Genomic DNA, 20,914 nt, shown 5'->3' on the forward strand with positions numbered 1-20,914 from the left:
TGCATTGTCATGAAACTTGGTAGGTGGGTAGGTCTTGAAAAGACCTAGAAATGATTAAATTTTGGGCCCCCTGGCGGCTTTTGTTGGTACTGCAGCAGAACTTCCGGTTTTGATATCTCGCGATCTGGACATGCTAGGGTCACGAATTTTGGTTGGTAGATAGCTCTTGGGGTAGGGAAGAAGTGACATGAGTTTGGACCCCCTAGCGGCTTGTTCTGGAACTGCAGGAGCATTTGTTAAAAATTTTTCGATGGACGATAACTCAAGAACCTGTTAACGGATTGTCGTGATTTTTGGTATGTAGGTAGCTGAAGTGATGCTTGACATAATCAAATGACAATTATGCAAATCAGGAGCTAATTTGCATAATTAATGAGGGAATTCTATAAATCTGCTTTGTTCGATAATAAGACTATGAAACACTAGTGACATGTAATTGAGAACAAAAAAAACATCTGAGGATATAGATTATGTAAATGAAGACCTGATTTGCATAATTAATGGGAACTTTTTATAATTTCATAGTTGTAACTTTCATACTTGCCACACTTGGAAGTTAAGTGAAGGCGAACATCAATAAACATAATTTATTCAAATCATGACCTCATTTGCATAATTAATGAGGAAGTGTTATAATAGCTTTTTTGTTAAGATAAGACTGTCATTGGGTGGAGAATATGATCAACTGATAGAATCCATGGAAATGAGGATCTTATTTGCAAAATCGATTAAAATTGTATAATTCGTCAGCCGCCAGGGTAAACATCATTTGGCGAAGGTATGAGATCGCGGAACTCTTGTTTTTATTTATTTCATTAGAAAAACAAAATCATGGCACAAGAAAATTAATGACGTACACGTATGACCACAAAACTGATACATAAAACCGGCAGACAATAAACAGTAGAAATAATGAGAAAATAATGAGAACGGACAAGTCTTGGAGACAGCCCTATATAGTGGGTCACTCAAGATTACTCTACTTCGTATACAACACATTGTACACTGTATTTCATCGTGCAATGAGTTGTTTGACAAGACTGTATTCTTACCAGAAGCTGGTAGACAGGCATGGTTGTTGTTTTCGCCCACGACCTGAATCAAACGGCATGAAAACATGTCAACATTCAAATCATGTAATAATCGAGTTAACTGTGCCTGACCTTTTGCCCATTGTGATTCTGCCTGGAACCTTCCGTCAACCTACTCTCAGGTCCACGCCATTTCATGTAAATAAACTTTTGTACTCCGTAAATAATTTCATCAGGTTGGTAAACGAATGAATAGCAAAGTTCTTTGATCAAAACCATTTATTTTTCACGAGCCGACGTTTAGATGACCGTCTGTCATCTTCATCAGGGCAATTCTGACTGGTTAACTGTGCACTGGCGCTAGATGTTATTCGGTGCATAGTGTACTAGAGGTGTTACATAGTTCACAGTGCACTGTTACTTGGTTCACAGTGCACTTAAGCTAGTTTTTACTGTATTTCCAAACACAGTGCAATTGTGACAAACATACTAGGCATTGTTACATCATGGGGGCATATGAGGTTTAGTGCACTAAACTATGTAACACCTTTAGTGCACTATGCACCAAGTAACATCTAGTGTCAGTGCACAGTAAACCAGTCAGAATTGCCCTGATGAAGATGACAGACGGCCATCGAAACGTCGGCTCGAGAAAAATAAATGGTTGTGATCAAAGAACTTTGTTATTCAACCTTTTGTACTGTCTTTAGAACTGTCTTTCTGTCTTCCATTCGTCCAAGTGAAGTGTCAATTTGCGTGCAGACACACAGACAGACACACAAACACACAGCCCAGCCACCCAAAAAATGTCCTGAAGTAATAGACTAAGTGTTAACTCCGTACATGAAAAATGAGTGGCCATACACATAAGGTCAGATACATGACAACAGATGCATTACAGCACAAATATGTAATTGCACCACATGTTCCACTGACCGATACTTTATTGTGACATAGGAATTGATTTATAATTATGATTTATGTATCTATAAATGACTATTCTTCTACATATATGTTAAAACCTAAGTGATATAAGGTTTGTACGACGTAAGATTTTCATAGTTTGTACGATTGTAAGATTGTAAATACCTAAATTTGTTGAACCAAAGTGATATCATATTAATCTGTAGATTCCGACATGATTATAATTTGTATTTCTCTACTATTAATTAATGATTTATATTGTTAACAAACATCAGAATCCAGCCCTGTATGCCAAGGCTGCGAGATATGTTGTTGGTATGTTGATACAAATAAACCAATAAATTACCTGGACAAATACACTGACAGTTGTGCTAGAAAATAGAGGTGGATAGCCTTTATCCATAGCCTGAACTTCCAGGCTGAATTCGTCTCTACCACCGAGCGCTTCATAGTCCAGTGATCGTGTCAGGTTCATGATGCCACTGTCTTCATCAATGGTGAAAATACCTCGCGTATTTCCCTTAACAATGGAGTACAGGATGTCTTGATTGGTACCTTCATCGTTGTCAACAGCCTGCAGGATCACAACATATTACAAGTGTGTCATCATCATCATCATCATCGTAAGTAAGAATCTATACATTTTTAATTAAAACGACAAGATTACAACGATGATATTCCTCCGTGAAATCTTGTATGTCTTGTTGAAATGTATTTGTAGTTTGCAAATACAGTTTTGATCATTGATGACTAATCCTATCTCTTTATGGAGTACATGATTACTATAGAGATAATATTTCACTACAGAAAAAATGATTTAGTAGTTAACTCTGTCATTGATAGCCTGGGTACCATCCGGATTTTCGCTACGCAACGCTCGAAAAAATCACCTGGGTACCATCCGGATTTTCGCTACGCAACGCTCGAAAAAATCACTTTTTCGAGCGTTGCGTAGCGAAAATCCGGATGGTACCCAGGCTATGTCATTGACCCAATGACCTGGAATATCTGACACAATGTTGATACAACAATATTTCTTGCAACTTTAAACTTTTTCTCAGTCTAGCGACTAACAAAAATAACTAACAACGTTGTAACGCAGATAAGGAAACAAACGGAGAAGAATTTCTCCAGTAAAAGGAGATGATGAACACAACCAATAGATATTATCAAATTCCATTTAGACACTGTAGAACATGGTGATTTTTACCAGTATCTGTAGTGCCTGGCTAGTTTCTACAACGTTATCTCTAACAAAGATTTTCCAGTGGTAGGATCTGTAGAAGATTGGCGTCCAATCATTGACATCCGTCAGGGTGATTTGCAGTTGTGCGTTGGATATCCGTCCGCCGCCATCCTCCGCTAGCAAGGTGAGAAAGTAGAGCGGGATGGTCTCTCTGTCCAACTCACTGCCCTTGGCAACTGTTATCTCCCCTGTTAGGTTGTTGATAGCAAACCTGAAAAATGCATTCTGTGATGAAAATGAAATTTCCAAAGAAAGACGAGATCTTAACCGGGTTGAAGAAGAGACAGAGGACGTCTCGAAAGCTTCCAGTGTAGCTAAACTTTTATTGTGTGTTCAAGTATAAATAATTCGTCAAAAGCAAAGCCTTTTTAGCTTCATCTCTGAGAAAAGAGCTTGAAAGACCATTTGCCGTCCACGTTATGCATTTGTATTTCTTGTCATAAAAGCAGCAATACAACTTACCTGTCACATCCACTCCCTTGCAAGCTGTACTTAATTATACCAAATTCACCAGAGTCCAGATCTGTTGCCTGTGTGTTGACAATAAAAATAAAAAATAAATAAATACCAAGATCCTCAAATTATATCTAAAACTTCAAGAAACCAGACTGTAATGAACTTCTTTAAAAGTAACTGGTAATACTGATAAATAAAACAGTTCCCTACCATGATTGTTCCCACTACAGTCCCGTCTGGAGAGTTCTCGGCTACAGTCAGGTCGTATTTAGCCTGGTTGAACACTGGAGAGTTGTCGTTGGTATCCTCTAACGTCACCAGAACTGTGACATTACTGCTCAAATGCTCAGCTGCCAAATCTTCTCTTGCAGTGACCTGAAATTTAACACTAGTTTAAGGTACTGCATAACTTCACAATAAAACATTGAACCTGATATTATGGAAGTAATAATTCATATTTTTATGACAAGAGTACAAACAATGTATACTGGCGTCTTTTCACCGTTAGTAATTTTTTATTTCTTTCTATCTTTATTTATTCATCTTGTAGACACATGGGTGGTCCCTTCAGCCCCTTGGGCTGATTTGCAAGGGAGCACAATATAGAAAATGATGTAATATAAAATAGTAATAATTAAGCGTAACATTGAAATCATCAATCAAAATACAAGATCAGTCAGAGATGAGATAACAGAGGTCAAGGTCCAAATAATACAAACTTAGGAACAATAGATCATAAATAATAAAGTACTTGAACATAGTAGTAATAAACCATATATACAAAGCAAGCAAATAACAAAAAAATACTTAAATCATAATCGGTCATTGTTCGAAAGGAGTCAAGTGTCAGGAGTTCAGTACTAACCATATTTCAGTCTCTCTTTAAATGATTAAAGGGTGGGTGCTTGTATTGTGTAAGTGTTTGTAAATTGTAAGTTACTGCCGCTCTATATGCAAATGTACGTTGGCCTGCTTTGGATGTGTAGTTTGGTCTGTGTAATAATTGTGCTTGTCTAGTGTGGTAGTTGTGTATTTGGTTGTTGTAAGTGAATAGACAACCATTATTGATAAGGTCATGGCAACAACTTTTCCCGAGGCGGAGAACGTTTGTGGGCAGGCAGACTGGCGGAGTAAGGGAGTGAGTGAGTGAGCGATTGTCGGATTGAGTGAGTGATTGAGTGATTGGGTGAGTGGGTAATTGAGTGAGTGAGTGCGTGATTGGGTGAGTGAGTGATTCAGTGAGTGAGTGAGTGATTGAGTGAGTGGGTAATTGAGTGAGTGATTGGGTGAGTGATTGATTGAGTGAGTGGGTAATTGAATGAGTGATTGAGTGAGTGAGTAAGTGATTGAGTGAGTGGGTGGGTAATTGAGTGGGTGATTGAGTAAGTTAGTGATTGAGTGAGTGATTGAGTGAGTGATTGAGTGAGTGAGTGAATGAGTGAGCAATTGAGTGATTGAGTGAGTGAGCGATTGATTGGGTAATTGAGGGAGTGAGTGAGTGAGTGAGTGCAAAATTGCAGATGAGTGAACGTTACCACATCAAAAGTTGATTTTAGAAAGTACAGTGCAAGAGGACATACTTTGAACTGCACAGATTGTAGTGTCTCATAGTCCAGAAGTCCGGAGTTCTTGACTCTGATGCTCACTACAGCCTGTCCATAAACAGTACTCGGCACCACCTGGAAATACTTGCTGCCTTCTTCATCAAGGGTCAGGGTGAACCTCCCATTGTCACCCTGAAAGGACGCAAGACATACAGATCAAGTTTATTGCGCAAAAATGGACCTATACCATCATTACGTCACGGTTTGTTTACCGCAATGTCGGTCAATTGACGTTTATATTGTACAGGGGTGCGTAGCGCGGAGTGTGTTTGTTTAGCTTTAGCCTTAATATAAGGTCTTTATACAGTACTACTTTTGTCTACTGTCACAACTAAATCACCCATTACGGCATGTAATGCTGTGTCAACAAAACTAGACGCAGCAAAAATCAAACATAGCTGACTTTGAAAACTTTAAAATGATCTTTATTCTTTAACTGACCGTTCTAGAATGTTTTTTAGAACAGGTAAACAAACTGTGACATGATAATGGTATAGCTCCATTGCATTGAATACAAAGTATGGCAAATAACAATAACAATAAACTATTTCTACTGGTGTACTAATCTAACTTCAATACATGTATATATGTTATTATGGACTGTTACATTTCACATTGCTGTGACACTGTTTCTCTCTTGTATAGCATTATGTACGTATTGGCCTAGATAAACAGATACAGAGTCGGGGCATGATAACAGCATGTTGAAAATTTCTCTACTTGTTCCAGGTAGTGTTATTTTACTCTTACATGATATCATTAGTTTTTTTTTCTTTTCTTCGTTATAGTAGGGACATATCATTTCAAAATGGTACTCATATTCAACTTTGTCTTTGCAGGCAGGGCACATTCTTTTCTCGGCTGGTATCTTTTTGTGACGACCCTTCTCAATTTCTAAGCAATGTGCATTAATTCTCATACATGTACGTGTTATTTGGAAACTCACAACATAAATCTAGATATAGTGCTAAACCACAAGCACACACACATACATACATACATACATTCAGACAACCGCTACCAAAAACATAACCCTCTGGCGAAGGTAACAAGAAGAAGCTAAATGCTAGTTTTCGGCCGGCTGCTTTTCAGAACTTCCATAGCCTCGGCTACAGCAGTAGCTGTAATAAAGGGTACTCCCGAGGACAGAGTGAGAGCACAAGGGGTTGGGATTCCAGTGTTTGTGTTAAAATGGACTTGGTTGCCTTACTTGATAAACGACGACCAACAGTAATAACTGGCATGAAACATGCTCTTCATGTATACAAATTATAATTCTCTAACTTTTCTGTTAACAATTTTGTTATGGATTGTCCACTACATAACGATAAACGCACAAAGCTGTTTAACCTTCTCTCCGTCAAATTCCACAGAATATGTTACATTTGATGCTATAGATAAATTTAATTTCATCCTAGAAGGTAATGACGTTAACCTTTACTGTGTACAAATAGGCAAATATATGAAAGAATGTTTAGACCTTGGAACAAGTAGTATTAGTTCACTCATCTATTGTTTTGAACGTAGGTTAATTTTGTTGTACCCATTTATATTTGTCTGTAACATCTGTGTCCATAATATCACCAGGGTCCATAATATCACCACCCTGAGAAACAGTGTAGTTAAAGATATTTTTACTGCAACATACTTTTGGTATGCACTCCTGCACACATCAAATGTACATACCTAGGGTATGTTGCAGTAAAAATATCTTAAAGCACACTATTTCTCAAGGTGGCGATATTATGGACCCTGGTGATATTATGGACACAGATACATGTCTTAGACCTTACGAAAGTTGTTGTACTTTTGTTGTGTCAATACCAAAGTGTTGAACTCTATTAATGCCAGTCATCTGACCATTTTTACCTCATCGTTGTCCTCCACCCTCATGTCCAGACCTCCCAGGGGAATACCAGCTGACGTGCCCTCGGGAATAGTGGCTGTGAAGTAGTCCTGGGGGGAGTCTCCGCTGCCGTTGTAAAATGTTGGGATCTGGTCATTCACGTCAACCACAGTGATGTGCACACTTCTGTTTGCCGACCTAGACCAGAAGCTGTTTTCTCTGGCCTGGAGATGAGTTCAGAGTGTACCATGTCATGCCACTAGATAAGACCATGATGATTTGACTGTAGTCATTTGTTCAACCTTCATGACCACGTAGATTTCATGATGAAGACAACGTTTTTGCCAAACTTTTTTATTGGCAGTTTTGGGGTTCACGGGGGATGTCATCCATATGTCATATCCATATCCAACCAAATCAACGTTAACATGGCCCAGTCGTATCTAAGTGTGCTCAGCACTGTGAGTTTGTAGTGAGGGAAGACCAGACACGAGCAGGATGGAGGGTGGTTATCGGTGGTCTATGGCCAAAGTAAGCACTAAATAAGTAATGCAGATTTATGTTCACTAAATGTCCATATGTTCATAAGATGCATTTCAGTGTGCCACACCAAGGTAAAAAGAAACTCAAGGAGCTTAGAGAGCTCGCGAGGCAGAAGACACGGTGGAAAGAGATGAAGAAAGACTGAATGCGGCTACAGGACATCTCCACACGACTGTAGACACAGAACACAGTGGATGATGATGATGATGATGACACCAAGGTAATGGTTGGGTTATGGCCTGACTGTTTAGACCCAGTACTCAAAACAATAAACTAGAGGCTCCAAGTTGAACTCTTAGCATCGTTACGTAATAGATTTGACACATTTTGACATCTTTGACATTCTAATTAAATGTTCTTATAGCTCTTAGACATGTGGAATATTCCCTACCTGCACATCAAAACGGTAAACTCCTCCTTCGTCCGTCTTGCTCTCTCTGTCCAGCATCTTAGCAAGTCTGATCACTCCAGTGGTAGAATCAATGGAGAAGGTGCCATCATCTAAAATGAAAGATAACCGCTTTCGTCACAGTACAATATGCAATTGCACCACAAGTTCCACTGACCACTACTTTATTGTGACACAGGAAATGATTTATGATGGTGATTTATTTATCTATTCATGAAACTTTATTGCATGTTTATTCCCCGGGGGGATAAATGCATGGATGTACAGAGTACAGCGTACTAGAGAGTACTACAACAATAGTAATAAAGAAAGGCTAACATCAGGTCTAAGGTATACAATGCTAAAAAGAAATATATATATATAAAGTGGTATCAATCTAAGTTCTAATGGCTTCTTATCTCTTTATGAAACATTTTGAAATATACTTACATACTGCATTGATGGCGTCTTTATTTGTACATGATATGATATATTTAAAAGTGTCTTATTTTGATGACTATTCTTCTACATATATGTTAAAGCTTAAGTGATATAAGGTTTGTACGACGTAAGATTGTCATAGTTTGTACGATTGTAAATACCTAAATTTGTTGAATCAAAGTGATACCATATCAATCTGTAGATTCCGACATTTGTAATTTGTATTTACCTACTATTAATTAATGATTTATATTGTAAATAAGCATCAAAATTCAGCCCTGTATGCCAAGGCTGTGAGATAGGCTGTTGATATGTTGATACAAATAAACCAATAAATAGCTTAAAATTTGTTAGAAACCAGTAGCAGGTAATGCAAACTTCTTGTACTGTTGTGTAATTGGTACGTTTTATTTATTTCAGTTTTTTTTACACATCTCTAAAGGGGCAAGGGAAACAGGAGTTTCCCCTTTTTTGCTCCCAGACCAACATAAGTTGGAGTAACAGAGAATAAGAAGAAATAATAATCAATACAAACAGCATAACAATAATGATAATTGTGATAAACCGTTGTGTTGTACTGTTGTGTGACTGCAATTAATCTAGCATATTGCAATAACTGCAGCTTTTCAATAGCGCATCCTTTAGAAAATCAGCTCTATGCAGGTACCGATGACCTGTACTTATTTTTTTCGGGTAACTGAGTGTTGGTTACATGAGACTGATTATCTAGTGTGGCACGAGCCCCACGTGCTCCCTGTCTGCAGGCGCTTCCATTTTGTTTGGCTTTCCGCCTGCCTTCCAATGTCTCAATTAAACATGTGAGAGTCTGTTCGTAATTCGACGGACTCGAGTCGTCACTTGCGTCCCTACTGGCATTGCAAGCCATGATTCAAATTCCTCTATCACTGTCAAATTAATCAATCATATCAATATAATAAGAGCATATACATCTTACATCACCTACGTTTATTTAATGTGGGGCCTTGACAAAGAAATATTTTGTAACTTACCCCCTTCAGTAGAATAAATGATTGGATTATTGATGCCGTAGTCTCCATCTCGGGCATTGATAGTAATTATAGACGTTCCCTAAAAAGAAAAAAAAAACATTTAACCTGAAAGTTGATCTTAGTCCTCAGGAAAGATTACTCCTCACGCTTTTAAAGGTATAAGATAAGTCATTCTACACATGTCTAAATCGCTGGAAGGAACCTAAATATTAACAAGAGCTCCGAGATCTCATACCTCCATGAAATATGGCTCTGACATGTAAATGTAAATTTCTTCATTACTTTTGCAAATGACCTCCACATTAACATAATAAATGCATCGTGATGTTAACTTTTGATTTACTTACACATGTCCCAAGTATGAAATTCCTATCATTTAAAACTAAGGAGTCATAGAGTTTTCAGATTAATTATGAAAATTAGGTCAGTATTTGATACGAAAGATACAAAAACCGTAAGTTCTGCTGCAGTACTAAGGTCATCCACCAGGAGGCCCAAAATTGACCTTGACCTTTCCCTATCCAACACCTACGCACATACCAAATATCATTACAATCCATCCAAGGTTCAAAAGTTATGTTGGTCGCAAATGCCCGGAAACACAAACACACAGACAGACACACACACAGACAAGCCGAAAACAATACCTCCATTTTTCAGGGAGGTAAAAAGCACACACTTCCATAATAAGCATATCTCAGATAACTAAATCAGAGCACACCAGCCGAGACAGCCGATCATTACTCGAATGACGTGTCCCCAGGTCACGTGCTCGGACTAATTGAATCACTTCAATCCTTAAGAAGGTTAATGGATGTGACAGGTACACAAGCAAGGACAGTATGCTGAAGATGCTAGGGTGGCAAACGGTGAAAGACATGATCCATCAGAATGGACCGAGGACTTTCAGTAGAATAATGAATGAAAGACAATCTATTTCCCTGTGTAAGAACATCACATTACAGTCACATGGGTACAATACCAGAACGAATGCACAGAAAATGAGATTTTTGTATAGGATGGCTAGTGCCTGGAATGAAATCAAGTGGTGATGATGTGCATAGCCTTATTTTATTTTCAACCTTTATTTCAGCTTTAAAATGTACTGTACAATTGTGTAGCAGTACAACTCTTCGGCCTGAGCCGTTTTTCAAGAGGTCTGGGGGAGGTAGGTCAGGGGTCTTTGCAAATTCTTCAGTTCAGTTACAATTAGTCGTATAATTACAATATAAATATAAACAAAGTATGCAAAAAAACAAACACTATCTTGGTTTTTGGTATTTTGTAACTGTGTGACATGTGTGTCTTGAAGGATCACAGGAAGAATAGCTGCAATAATTGTTGTAAGATAAGTGTGGATCCCAATAAAGTCAAGTCAAGTCAAGGATGAGCGACCCAAACATCTCACCACTAGAGTGTCTTCGTTGACTTGTGTTGAGAAAGGCTGTCCCAAGAACAGAGGAGGCTGATCATCCTCATCAACAACATTCACTATCAGGACAGTGGTGCTGCTCTGGAAAACTTGGCTTCCTTGTAAGCTGCCTCCTCCATCCTAAAGCAAGAAGGCATATCGGGTGTTTAGGCCACACCAATTTAATTTGTTGCCTCTCTGATCGCCCTGTCCATTTTTTTCGGATATGCAAAAAAAATTGTTCTAAATTGACAAAATGCTCAAGGAAAGACATATTTTGGCCCCAATCTTTAAAAAAAGTCAATTTCTTTCTAGTTCTTCAAGTTTTTCAATGTAACAATGCAATTTTATTTCATTAAAAAGTTAAAAATCTATTGTTTTGATTATAAACCAGCCTGGCATGTCTCATTGTAACATTTCCTGCTATCATGGGGTGCCTTGGCCTGTTTTTTTTAATGTCACCCTGTCGCTTCATATTTTTTTAATAAAAAAGAATCCGAGAAACAACAAATTAAATTGGCCTTCTCTATACATGGAACATCAGGACTTCGATATTCATACCAATTTGAAAATAAAAATATTAGATATTTCATCTTGGAACAGATCTTATATGTGTAACAGTTAGCATTTTATAAATGCATTGACATTGACAATGCACGATTCATTTATCGGGCTTAGAGTTGAATAACTGTATAAATGAATAAGCACAAGCTTCCATAATAATTATATCTTAGATGTTCCTTTTCTCTTTTAATGGTTCAGTTCCTGAACGTTATTCAAGCAATGTAACGTTACAGGTTTTATTTACAGATATATGTCACATTATAATTATTTAGTGCTAACTTATTATGTCTACCCCCACATTGTAAGTCTCAAATTATTAAAACTACAACTTAAAGATTTCTATAAGCACACAAGACTTGCACAGACTCCATGTCAGTGAAAAGACATCAAACTAAACAAAAAAAGCATATAATATCAAGACAAAATATCGTACAGTAAAACAAAAAATAAACACCTTCGGTCCACATTCAGAGCACAAACAAACAGATACAAGAACAGTCCTGTTCCGTACATGATAAAACTACTAAACGAACAGTAACTTCTCCACATTTAGAACATTATTACCATGCATATTAATATTTGTAGGCCAAGGTCGCAGGCCTTCGTGCTGGTATGGATTACACGGGCGATGGTGAAATACACTCAACTCCAGGGCAGGAGTCCTTCAAGCTCAACCCAGTTACTGTAAAGGACGTGCAGAAAATCCTGGCAAGACTTCCAGATGGAAAAGCCCCAGGTCGGGATGGGATAGACAACAAACTGCTGCGGATGTGTTCTGACGTCATAGCAGAGCCTCTGACCTACATAGTCAACTTGTCATTTGCAACAGGAACATTCCCAGCAAAATGGAAACATGCCAAAGTGGTCCCACTCCAAAAAGACAACAGTAAACCACTATCTGGACAAAACTCTCGCCCTGTAAGCCTGCTGCCAACTTGTGGCAAGGTTTGCGAAATACTAGCCAGTAACCAGATTGTGTCATACTTCTCTGGATCCAGTCATCAGTCAGAAGCACAGCATGCATACCGGAAGTGTCATTCCACGGAAACTGTCCTCCTGAAAATGACAGATGAGTGGTTAGACAATATGGACAAGGGACTGATGACCTCAGTGGTATTGCTGGACTACAGTGCAGCTTTCGACTTAGTGGACCACACCCTGCTTCTGAAGAAGCTTGCAGTGTACGGGTTTTCCGCGGATGCGCTGTCCTGGATACAGTCATACCTATCAGATCGCAACTGGCAGGTGTATGCAAATGGAGCATACAGCCAAACACGAGTGCTACAATGCGGAGTGCCTCAAGGCAGCTGTTTGGGACCACAACTTTACAGTATCTACGTCAATGACATGGCAGGAACAGTAGAAAATGGGGAACTGGATCAGTATGCAGACGACAGTACAGTACATACAGCAGGGCATACCGTACAGGACATAAAAGCCAAGGCTCTTGTGGATTTAGAATGTGTGGCTAAATGGTCGGACTACAACAGGCTCAAACTTAACAATGGCAAAACAAAGACCATGCTAGTGGGAACTTCTAGGAAGACAAGGCTTGCCCCTGCTCTACAGCTGGAACTCAGGGGGCAGAGTTTGGAGCAAGTGCCTACCGTCAAACTTCTGGGAGTTCATGTGGACCAAAGCCTCACATTCGACGATCACATAGACCACGTAGTAAAGAAATGCAACAGGTGCATGGCCCAAGTGGGTAGGGTGAGAAAATCACTTCCGCGCAAACAGAGGGCAGCACTGATGCAAGCCCTGGTACTTTCCCACCTAGACTACTGTAGTTCAGTGTGGGCAAGTACGTCAGAGAAGAACATAAAGCGGCTGCAAGTGATACAAAACAGAGCTGCGAGGCTTGCCCTCGGATGCAACAGATCCACAAGCAAGGACGCTTTGCTGCAGATGTTGGGGTGGTTGCCTGTGAAAGAGAGGATTCAACAGAAAGACCTTTTGACTTTTCGCAAAATGATGGAGAACAGACAGCCTGTTTCCCTGTATAAACAGATCACGTTTCAGTCACATGGATACCAAACCAGATCAACAAAGTCACAAACTATCCGTCTCCCCAAACCTAGAACAAATGCTCAGAGAAAACGCTTTTTGTATCGGATGTCACAAACCTGGAACACTATGAAATTGTAGAGGCATGGAACAATGTGCAATAACTTTTGGAGAAATGTAAAATAGGTATTTTAGATATATGGCGGTCATGTAAGCTAGCTTTGTTTCTGTCACTTGGTGTTTTTGTGGAGTTTCTGTACATGTTTATGTCTGTATAAGTTATTTTATGTGTGTCAGGTGTATATGTTAATTGACCACAGGAAGAATAGCTGCAATATGAATTGTTAAGCTAATTGTGGATCTAAATAAACTCAAACTCAAATATTTGTAGCAAATGTCAAATTGTAAATAACCGTTATCTATTGTCAAAAGTATGCAATTCAGCCACTTTACCTGGCTGCGATGTACTTTTTTTATGGATCATGTTGATCAAATAAACCATTCAATCATTCATTCATTCATCCATCCATCCATCCATTCATTCATTCAAACTCTTACCTGAGCTCTGATTCGGAGTTGATACACAGATGATGTCTCGTAGTCTAGCTGTTCCTTTAAGTTCACAACTCCAGTCGGTCTGTCAACCTCAAACTTTGTTTCATCTCCAATCTAAAACCAAACAATCGAATTAGCACCACAGATTCAGATACTCTGATGGTTGAAGACACCCAATGCGATTTTAGGGCAGTTTTAAAAGTTGGGTTTTCAATGTGAATTTTCTGGTCATTTCTTCGTAAGTTTAATCAACCCTATCCCATAGCTAGCATACTTGTTTATTTATTTATTTATTTGTTTATTTCGATTTTTCACAGTGTGAAAGGGAGGGCAAAACAGGTGCATACGCACCTTTACAAGTTGCCCCCCCCCATACAAAAACACATATACAACATCATATACATCAAATTTTACATGGTCAATAACAATAAGTATAAAAATAAATCAATGTAGAAGGAAATTTTTCCAATAAGAAGTTATAATATATTCTTCAAAACGATCGGCTCCATTTTGAATTTTGAAATCGAAACAAATTATATATACTATTTCATGTACAGTGACTCACCTCAAGAAAGTAGGACACAGTCCCCCCTATCCCTTGGTCTGCATCAGTTGCAGTCACTCTGAATAAGCTGGTTTGTTGAATGTCATTCTAACAAACACAAGGACACAGGCCACTAATAAATCAGCAAATATCAAATTCCCCGTGAAACTTTCAAGTGTCGAAAGTATGAAATTCCCGGCAGTTACCACTTAGGAATAATAGCTTGTTCAATCGGTTCTTGAGTTATCGTCCTTCAAATATTCTTAAACAAGCGCCCCTGAAGTTCTAGGGCAAAAGTATGCATGGGCCAAATTTCCGTCGATTCTTCCTGAGCAAAAGACTCAATAGCTAAACTTCGTGACCCTAGCCTGTCAAAAACACGAGATTGGTAGTTTTGCTGCAGTGCCATAACAATCGGAACGGGGGGGGGGGTTCTGGCAAAATCTAGGTCTCATGAAAACCTGTCCACCCACCACATATCAAAGCAGTCCATCTCAGCCTTCTCGGTGTATCGTGTCCACACACAGACAGACAGATGCACACATCCTTACACAGACATACGCTGCCCAAAACTGTCACTTTTTGGCGGAAGGTAACTATGCAGAAAGAGATGATCAGACTGGCATAGACTACAGTTTTCGATGGCAGTAACTGATTACTGACTTTATTTTACCTTCGCCAAGAAGGTTATGTTTTCAGTAGCGTTTGTCTGTGTGTGTGGTTGTAACTATGCTTGTATGTTTGTGTGTGGTTTAGCAAGATAATTCGAGAAGCAGTGCATGGATTGGAATGAAACTTGGTAGGTGGGTAGGTCTTGATGAGACCTAGAAATGATTAGATTTTGGGACCCTGGCAGCTTTTCTAGGTACTGCAGCAGAACTTCCGGTTTTGATATCTCGTGATCTGGACATGCTAGGGTCATGAATGTTGAATGGCAGATAGCTCTTGGGCTAGGGAAGACGTGACGTGAGTTTGGTTGCAATAACAGCCTGTTCTGGAACTGCAGGATTTTGAAAACATTTTCGAAGGAGGATAACTCAAGAACCGGTTGACGGGTTGTCGTGATTTTTGGTATGTAGGTAATTGAAGTGATGCTTGACATAATTAGATATGCAAATATGCAAATCAGGAGCTAATTTGCATAATTAATAAGGAAATTCTATAAATCTGTTTTGATAATAGAACTATGACAGACTTGTGACATCTACTTGAGAACGAGAAAAAACATCCGAGGATATAGATTATTCAAATGAGGACCTAATTTGCGTAATTAATGGCAAATTTTTATAATATCATAGTTGTAACTGCTGGGGATTTCATACTTGCCAGATTTGGAAGTTAAGTGAAAGTGAACATCAAAAACATAATTTATTCAAATCATGACCTCATTTGCATAATTTATAGGGAAGTGCTATAATAGCCTTTTTGTTAAGATAAGGCTGTCATTGGGTGGAGAATATGATCAACTGATATAATCCATGCAAATGAGGCTCTTATTTACAAAATCAATGATTGAAATTATATAATTCGTCAACCGCAAGGGTTAACATCATTTGGCGAAGGTATGAGATCGTGGAACTCTTGTTTCTTTTAAGAGTAGGTGCAATGAGATCCGGATACAGACGAAGACTGCAGTTCAACTCACCTCATTGACATCCACTACATAGGGAACACCCTGGAACACTGGACTGTTGTCGTTGGCATCAGTTATGAAGATGGTCGGGTTCTGTTGTACCTAGGAAAGTGAAACATTTAGATACAAACACTAAACAATACAGTATGGACCTCATGGATCATCGTAATCGATGATTCACGGCTGAAATACCGTATAATGTAATATTATTAATTGATGTATTAATTGATGCTTAATGTGTAACTTTCTATGTTGATAAGATGAAAATAATAGTTGTATTTTATGTAAAGGACTCCAGGAAGAATAGTGATGTATATATTATCACTAATGGGAAATTGCTAAATAAATAAACAAATAAACAACAAACAAGCATATTTGGACCCCAGGCGTATATTTTTATGTGCTATTTGAAAATTTTTGATTCGAAAAAAAATCCCTTCCGTGAATTTGTCAATAAACCTCTACTTCAAGTTCTCCTGAATTTTTTCGGAGATTTGTAAAAAATTTGTAAAAATAAAAACGGGAAGTCTGATGTAAAACTGTTTGGGGTCCAAACGGACCCCAGCCATATTTTCGCACTTTCCTACACACGAAATTGTTTGGATGTCCTCAAAATGTCTTCAAGGAAGCATTGTTGCTTTAATATTATGCAGGTTGCCAAGTAACCTCAACCTCAGGCATTGGGACATCAGGTTTTCAGAGTTTTCAGACCTTTGACAACCATATGAGGTCAAAGGTCAACCCCATGTTCATACCTGTAGGCTTCAACCTATTTTTGCATAAATTATGATAATGAGCTGGAATTTTTACACTTAATTATGCAAACTTATACCTCTTACTATCGTTAACCAATGTATGTGCAAAGATCACTGAAAGAATGCAAAAAGGAGTATAAATTTAAAAGAAACGAAATGGGGTCCATTTAGACCCCGTTCGGGCATTAACGTTACAAAAAAAGTTCGGGTGTTTGAGGGTTAGGCCACACCAAGTAAATTTTATGGATGACGTCCACGCGCGCATTGATTTTGGCCTGTTCCTAGAAAAAAAACAAGAAATTCCGCTTCCTGTAACTATGACCAAAGAGTCACGACGGTGCTGCAAATCGTCAGATTGACGTTAAACCCGTAACGCGAAATGGGTAAAGAGCAAAAATGTGATGAAAGAAGCAGGACACGACGATAACTGCTGTTCCATCTGATTTATTGCTATTTTGATGGTGAATGAAATACTTCTTGCTTGTAACACTGTGTCACCTCATTCAATTTGTGTCCTAACATTTGTCGTCTCTTAGTATATTTCTAATCTAGGCATCTTGTTTTTTAGGGCCCTTCTTGTTTTTTTTTCGCCCTCTCGCATTAGATTTAGGGTCTCTAAAGGACGTCATCCATAAAATTTACTTGGTGTGGCCTTAAATTAACTGACTCGTTGTGCATAGTAGTGGTTACGAAGGCTACTGAAATTCCCTGACCCATATTGTAGGCCAGAATGGTTTGAACCACTCACATCGAGAAGGACCCCTACTCTTTTTGATAAGTCAAGTGTGACTCTCCTCTCTGAGGAGCATCGGTGACATGAAAGGATTCGAACCCCGGACCTCTTAGTTCTGAGCCCTTGAGTCACACGATCCCACATTCTGTCTTTTAGTATGAAATAAAATTTCCCTCGAATTGTTTTTAAACCCTTTCTGAACATGTATATATGTACCTTGAACGGCTAGGATTTTGAGTATTGGACTACGACTCTTTGACGAATCGGACTTTTATGTTTACTGTATGTTGTCTTACTGTACGTTACTATGTCCTGTGTAATTTTGCTGGGCCCCCTTGGAAAACAGCTGATTCAAGCTGAATTGGGGCTACCCAGCCGTCTTGAGATGAAATAAATAAATAAATAAATATATATGTGTGTGTGTGTGTGTGTTGATGCCCAATGATAATGAGTGAGTAAGTGAGTGAGTGAGAAAATAACATTTGATTCTAATTGAAAAGTATTCTTCAGTGAAATACTCTTTACTACGGGAAATGTGTGATTTTGACATAGACAAGAGTCAGTAAAGGGTCAATACATATCAACAATTAGAAATACATACCACTGGATTTGTCCCATCTGAGACTGTTACAGTAATCTGGTATTCATCTGTTAGCTGTAACATAGTGTAAGGAATCAAACATCACTGCTAAGTACTGTACAGTAATATTACTGAGCAAAATAAGTTCGAAAAAGTTCGAATTCGTTGAAATGCAGACTCAGAACTGTAATATGTATAATCATTCCTTCTTTCACCAGTCAATCAGACTCTATAACCAGACTACACAGATAGAGTCTGGCACAAGTTAATAGACCTTGTAAATATCTGTTTGTACACTTACTGTACTGTTTTATAGTTTTTGTAAATATATGATATTTGGCATTTTGTGTACATGTAAATATCAACGCCATTCAGGAAACATTGTATGCCATGTTTGTCTGTAATGTTTGGTGTCTTGATAACGAATTGGATTGAAGAATTGAATTCTATCTTTAAACTGAGAGTAGATCGTTTAAAAAAGAACATGACTTAATTTACTTAGAAAAAAATGTACTTTGAGAAAATTTGGTTACCAAACCATGGCATTAATTCTTCCAAATACCAGAGTTATCAGGATTAGATTTGGCTAAAGAAATGCTAATCTTACCTCTCTGTCCAACTGTGATTTCAAAATAACGACCCCAGAGCTTGCATTAACCATAAACAGGGTATCTGAAACTTGTCCCGAGACTCCATACGACAGGGTATCACTATCCGAATCAACTGCACTCAAGATGTACACTGTAGCCCCTGTCATGGAAGTTAGTCATCAGCATTACATACATCATAAATCATATTCATGAATCATATTCATTGACTAATTCAAAAAGTTAGTCATCAGCATTACATGCATCATAAATCATATTCATAAATCATATTCATAAATCATATTTATAAATCATATTCATAAATCATATTCATAAATCATATTGATAAAGTTAGACATCAGCATTACATACATCATAAATCATATTAATAATCACATTCATAAAGTTATTCATCAGCATTACATACATCATAAATCATATTCATAAATCATATTCATAAATCATATTCATAAATCATATTCATAAATCATATTCATAAATCATATTCATAAATCATATTCATAAATCATATTCATAAATCATATTCATACATCACATTCATAAATCAAATTCATAAATCAAATTCATAAATCATATTCATAAAGTTAGTCATCAGTATTACATACATCATACATCATATTCATTCATTTATTCGTTGTATATAATTTATTTATATATTTATAATATATTTAATTAATTTCCATACACTTCAGAGGTTGGGGACTGGAGGGTTTGCGTCACAAACAAGTCAACCTTCGAAATTCGCGGCAGCCGCAATGCATCGGCTCCTGGTACCTGTGAGCTATTAATTAACTCCAAAGTCAATATTCCCTTTCTGTAATTGCAGAATATCTCTTTTCTAAAAATTTAAAATACATGTATATATCGTCTTATAATGATTACTTCCCATAAAAGAGATAAAATGGCTAGAGGAATGCAATTAAAAAATGGTCAATAATGACATGTGAGTCATAGTACTCATACCATTTGCTTTTATACTCTCCTCAACTATGCAAAATAGCGGAAATCAAGTCTTGATTTACATACTTTATGCATGATACACCTAAATTCAATTCCTCCTTTAATGCTGTATATCAAATTTGATGTTTAGCTTGTGATATTACTCTTACCAACTGCTGTGTCTTCAGGAATTTGAAGATAGTCCATTCCTGCTGTGAAGATTGGGGGCTGGTTAGCCTGCGCACCTGACAAGAGACAAAAAAAAAATATTCGGAGATCTCATACCTCTATGAAATATGTTTTTGTAATTTTCTTTATTCGTCTTATTGATTATGTAAATAAGGCCATAATGACCACTATCTGTTTTTTTAATTTATGGTTTCCTAAATTCAGATTTTGCTTGTGAAATTCCTAATAATAGTATGCTTTGGCAATGTTTCATTTCAACATGTCCTCATGCATTCTGAAATTGACCTCATATTAACATACTATATGCATAGCAATGTCATTATTTGCATAATTAGTATCTGTTGAAGTTCCACCTGTCATAGATTACATACATTAAATGTATGAAAGTACTATTATGTAAAACACTAAACATTCCTCCTTTTGTCCTTTATTATGCAAATTGAGTCTTCATTTACATGATTTGCATGTAGTTATGTACATCTCTTACTAAGCTACCTACAAGCCAAAAATAATGAAAATACGTTGTTCCTTTCTGGACTTATTCGTTTTAAAAGATTTCACCCGAAACTCTCCTGCAGTTCCAGAGTTTTTTCAGGTAACATTCCAAATTCAACGTCAACGTCAAACAACAAACAAGTTTATTTTCATACCTAGCACTAGCACACCTAGCACTAGCACACCTAGCACAAGTAGCATAGCTGTGTACAACTCACCTGTACTAAGAAGAATGCATAACAGCACGACCACAACTGCTTGTCTCCACAACATGGTACTGATATTTCTTGTATTTCTGAAATGTAAAAGCCTACTATTTAGTCTAACGTCTTACAGTATCTCACCCAGAAACGCTTGTCGTCTATCGTCTATGTAAATAAGACGCTTGCTTCCTAGATACTATATTGAACCAAGG

At 37.7% G+C, this 20,914-nt stretch overlaps 1 protein-coding gene across 1 annotated transcript; it reads right to left on the reverse strand.

Moving 5' to 3' along the window:
- Nucleotides 1–1,048: 1,048 nt before the first annotated feature.
- LOC109481258 (cadherin-related family member 1-like) lies at nt 1,049–19,025 on the reverse strand. Its single transcript, XM_019783797.1, has 11 exons — nt 18,876–19,025; nt 18,290–18,343; nt 16,213–16,302; nt 14,589–14,675; nt 14,027–14,137; nt 10,898–11,041; nt 3,868–4,032; nt 3,664–3,731; nt 3,166–3,412; nt 2,391–2,529; nt 1,049–1,095 (listed from the first exon to the last, which is right to left on the reverse strand). The coding sequence occupies exons 1-11, from the start codon at nt 19,023–19,025 to the stop codon at nt 1,049–1,051; spliced, it is 1,302 nt and encodes a 433-aa protein (XP_019639356.1).
- Between the last annotated feature and the right edge of the window lie 1,889 nt (nt 19,026–20,914).

The sequence above is a fragment of the Branchiostoma belcheri genome, unplaced genomic scaffold (assembly GCF_001625305.1).
Source record: "Branchiostoma belcheri isolate BF01 breed outbred unplaced genomic scaffold, Haploidv18h27 scaffold540, whole genome shotgun sequence".
In the NCBI taxonomy this organism is placed as follows: domain Eukaryota; kingdom Metazoa; phylum Chordata; class Leptocardii; order Amphioxiformes; family Branchiostomatidae; genus Branchiostoma; species Branchiostoma belcheri.

Coding starts and splice junctions, on each gene's coding strand:
- LOC109481258 (XM_019783797.1), bottom strand. CDS start 19,025: ATGACAGGGGCTACAGTGTACATCTTGAGTGCAGTTGATTCGGATAGT. Junction 11,042..14,026: donor AACTCCGAATCAGAGCTCAG/GTAAGAGTTTGA, acceptor TTCTTGCTTTAG/GATGGAGGAGGCAGCTTACA. Junction 1,096..2,390: donor GGACTATGAAGCGCTCGGTG/GTAGAGACGAAT, acceptor CGTTTGATTCAG/GTCGTGGGCGAAAACAACAA.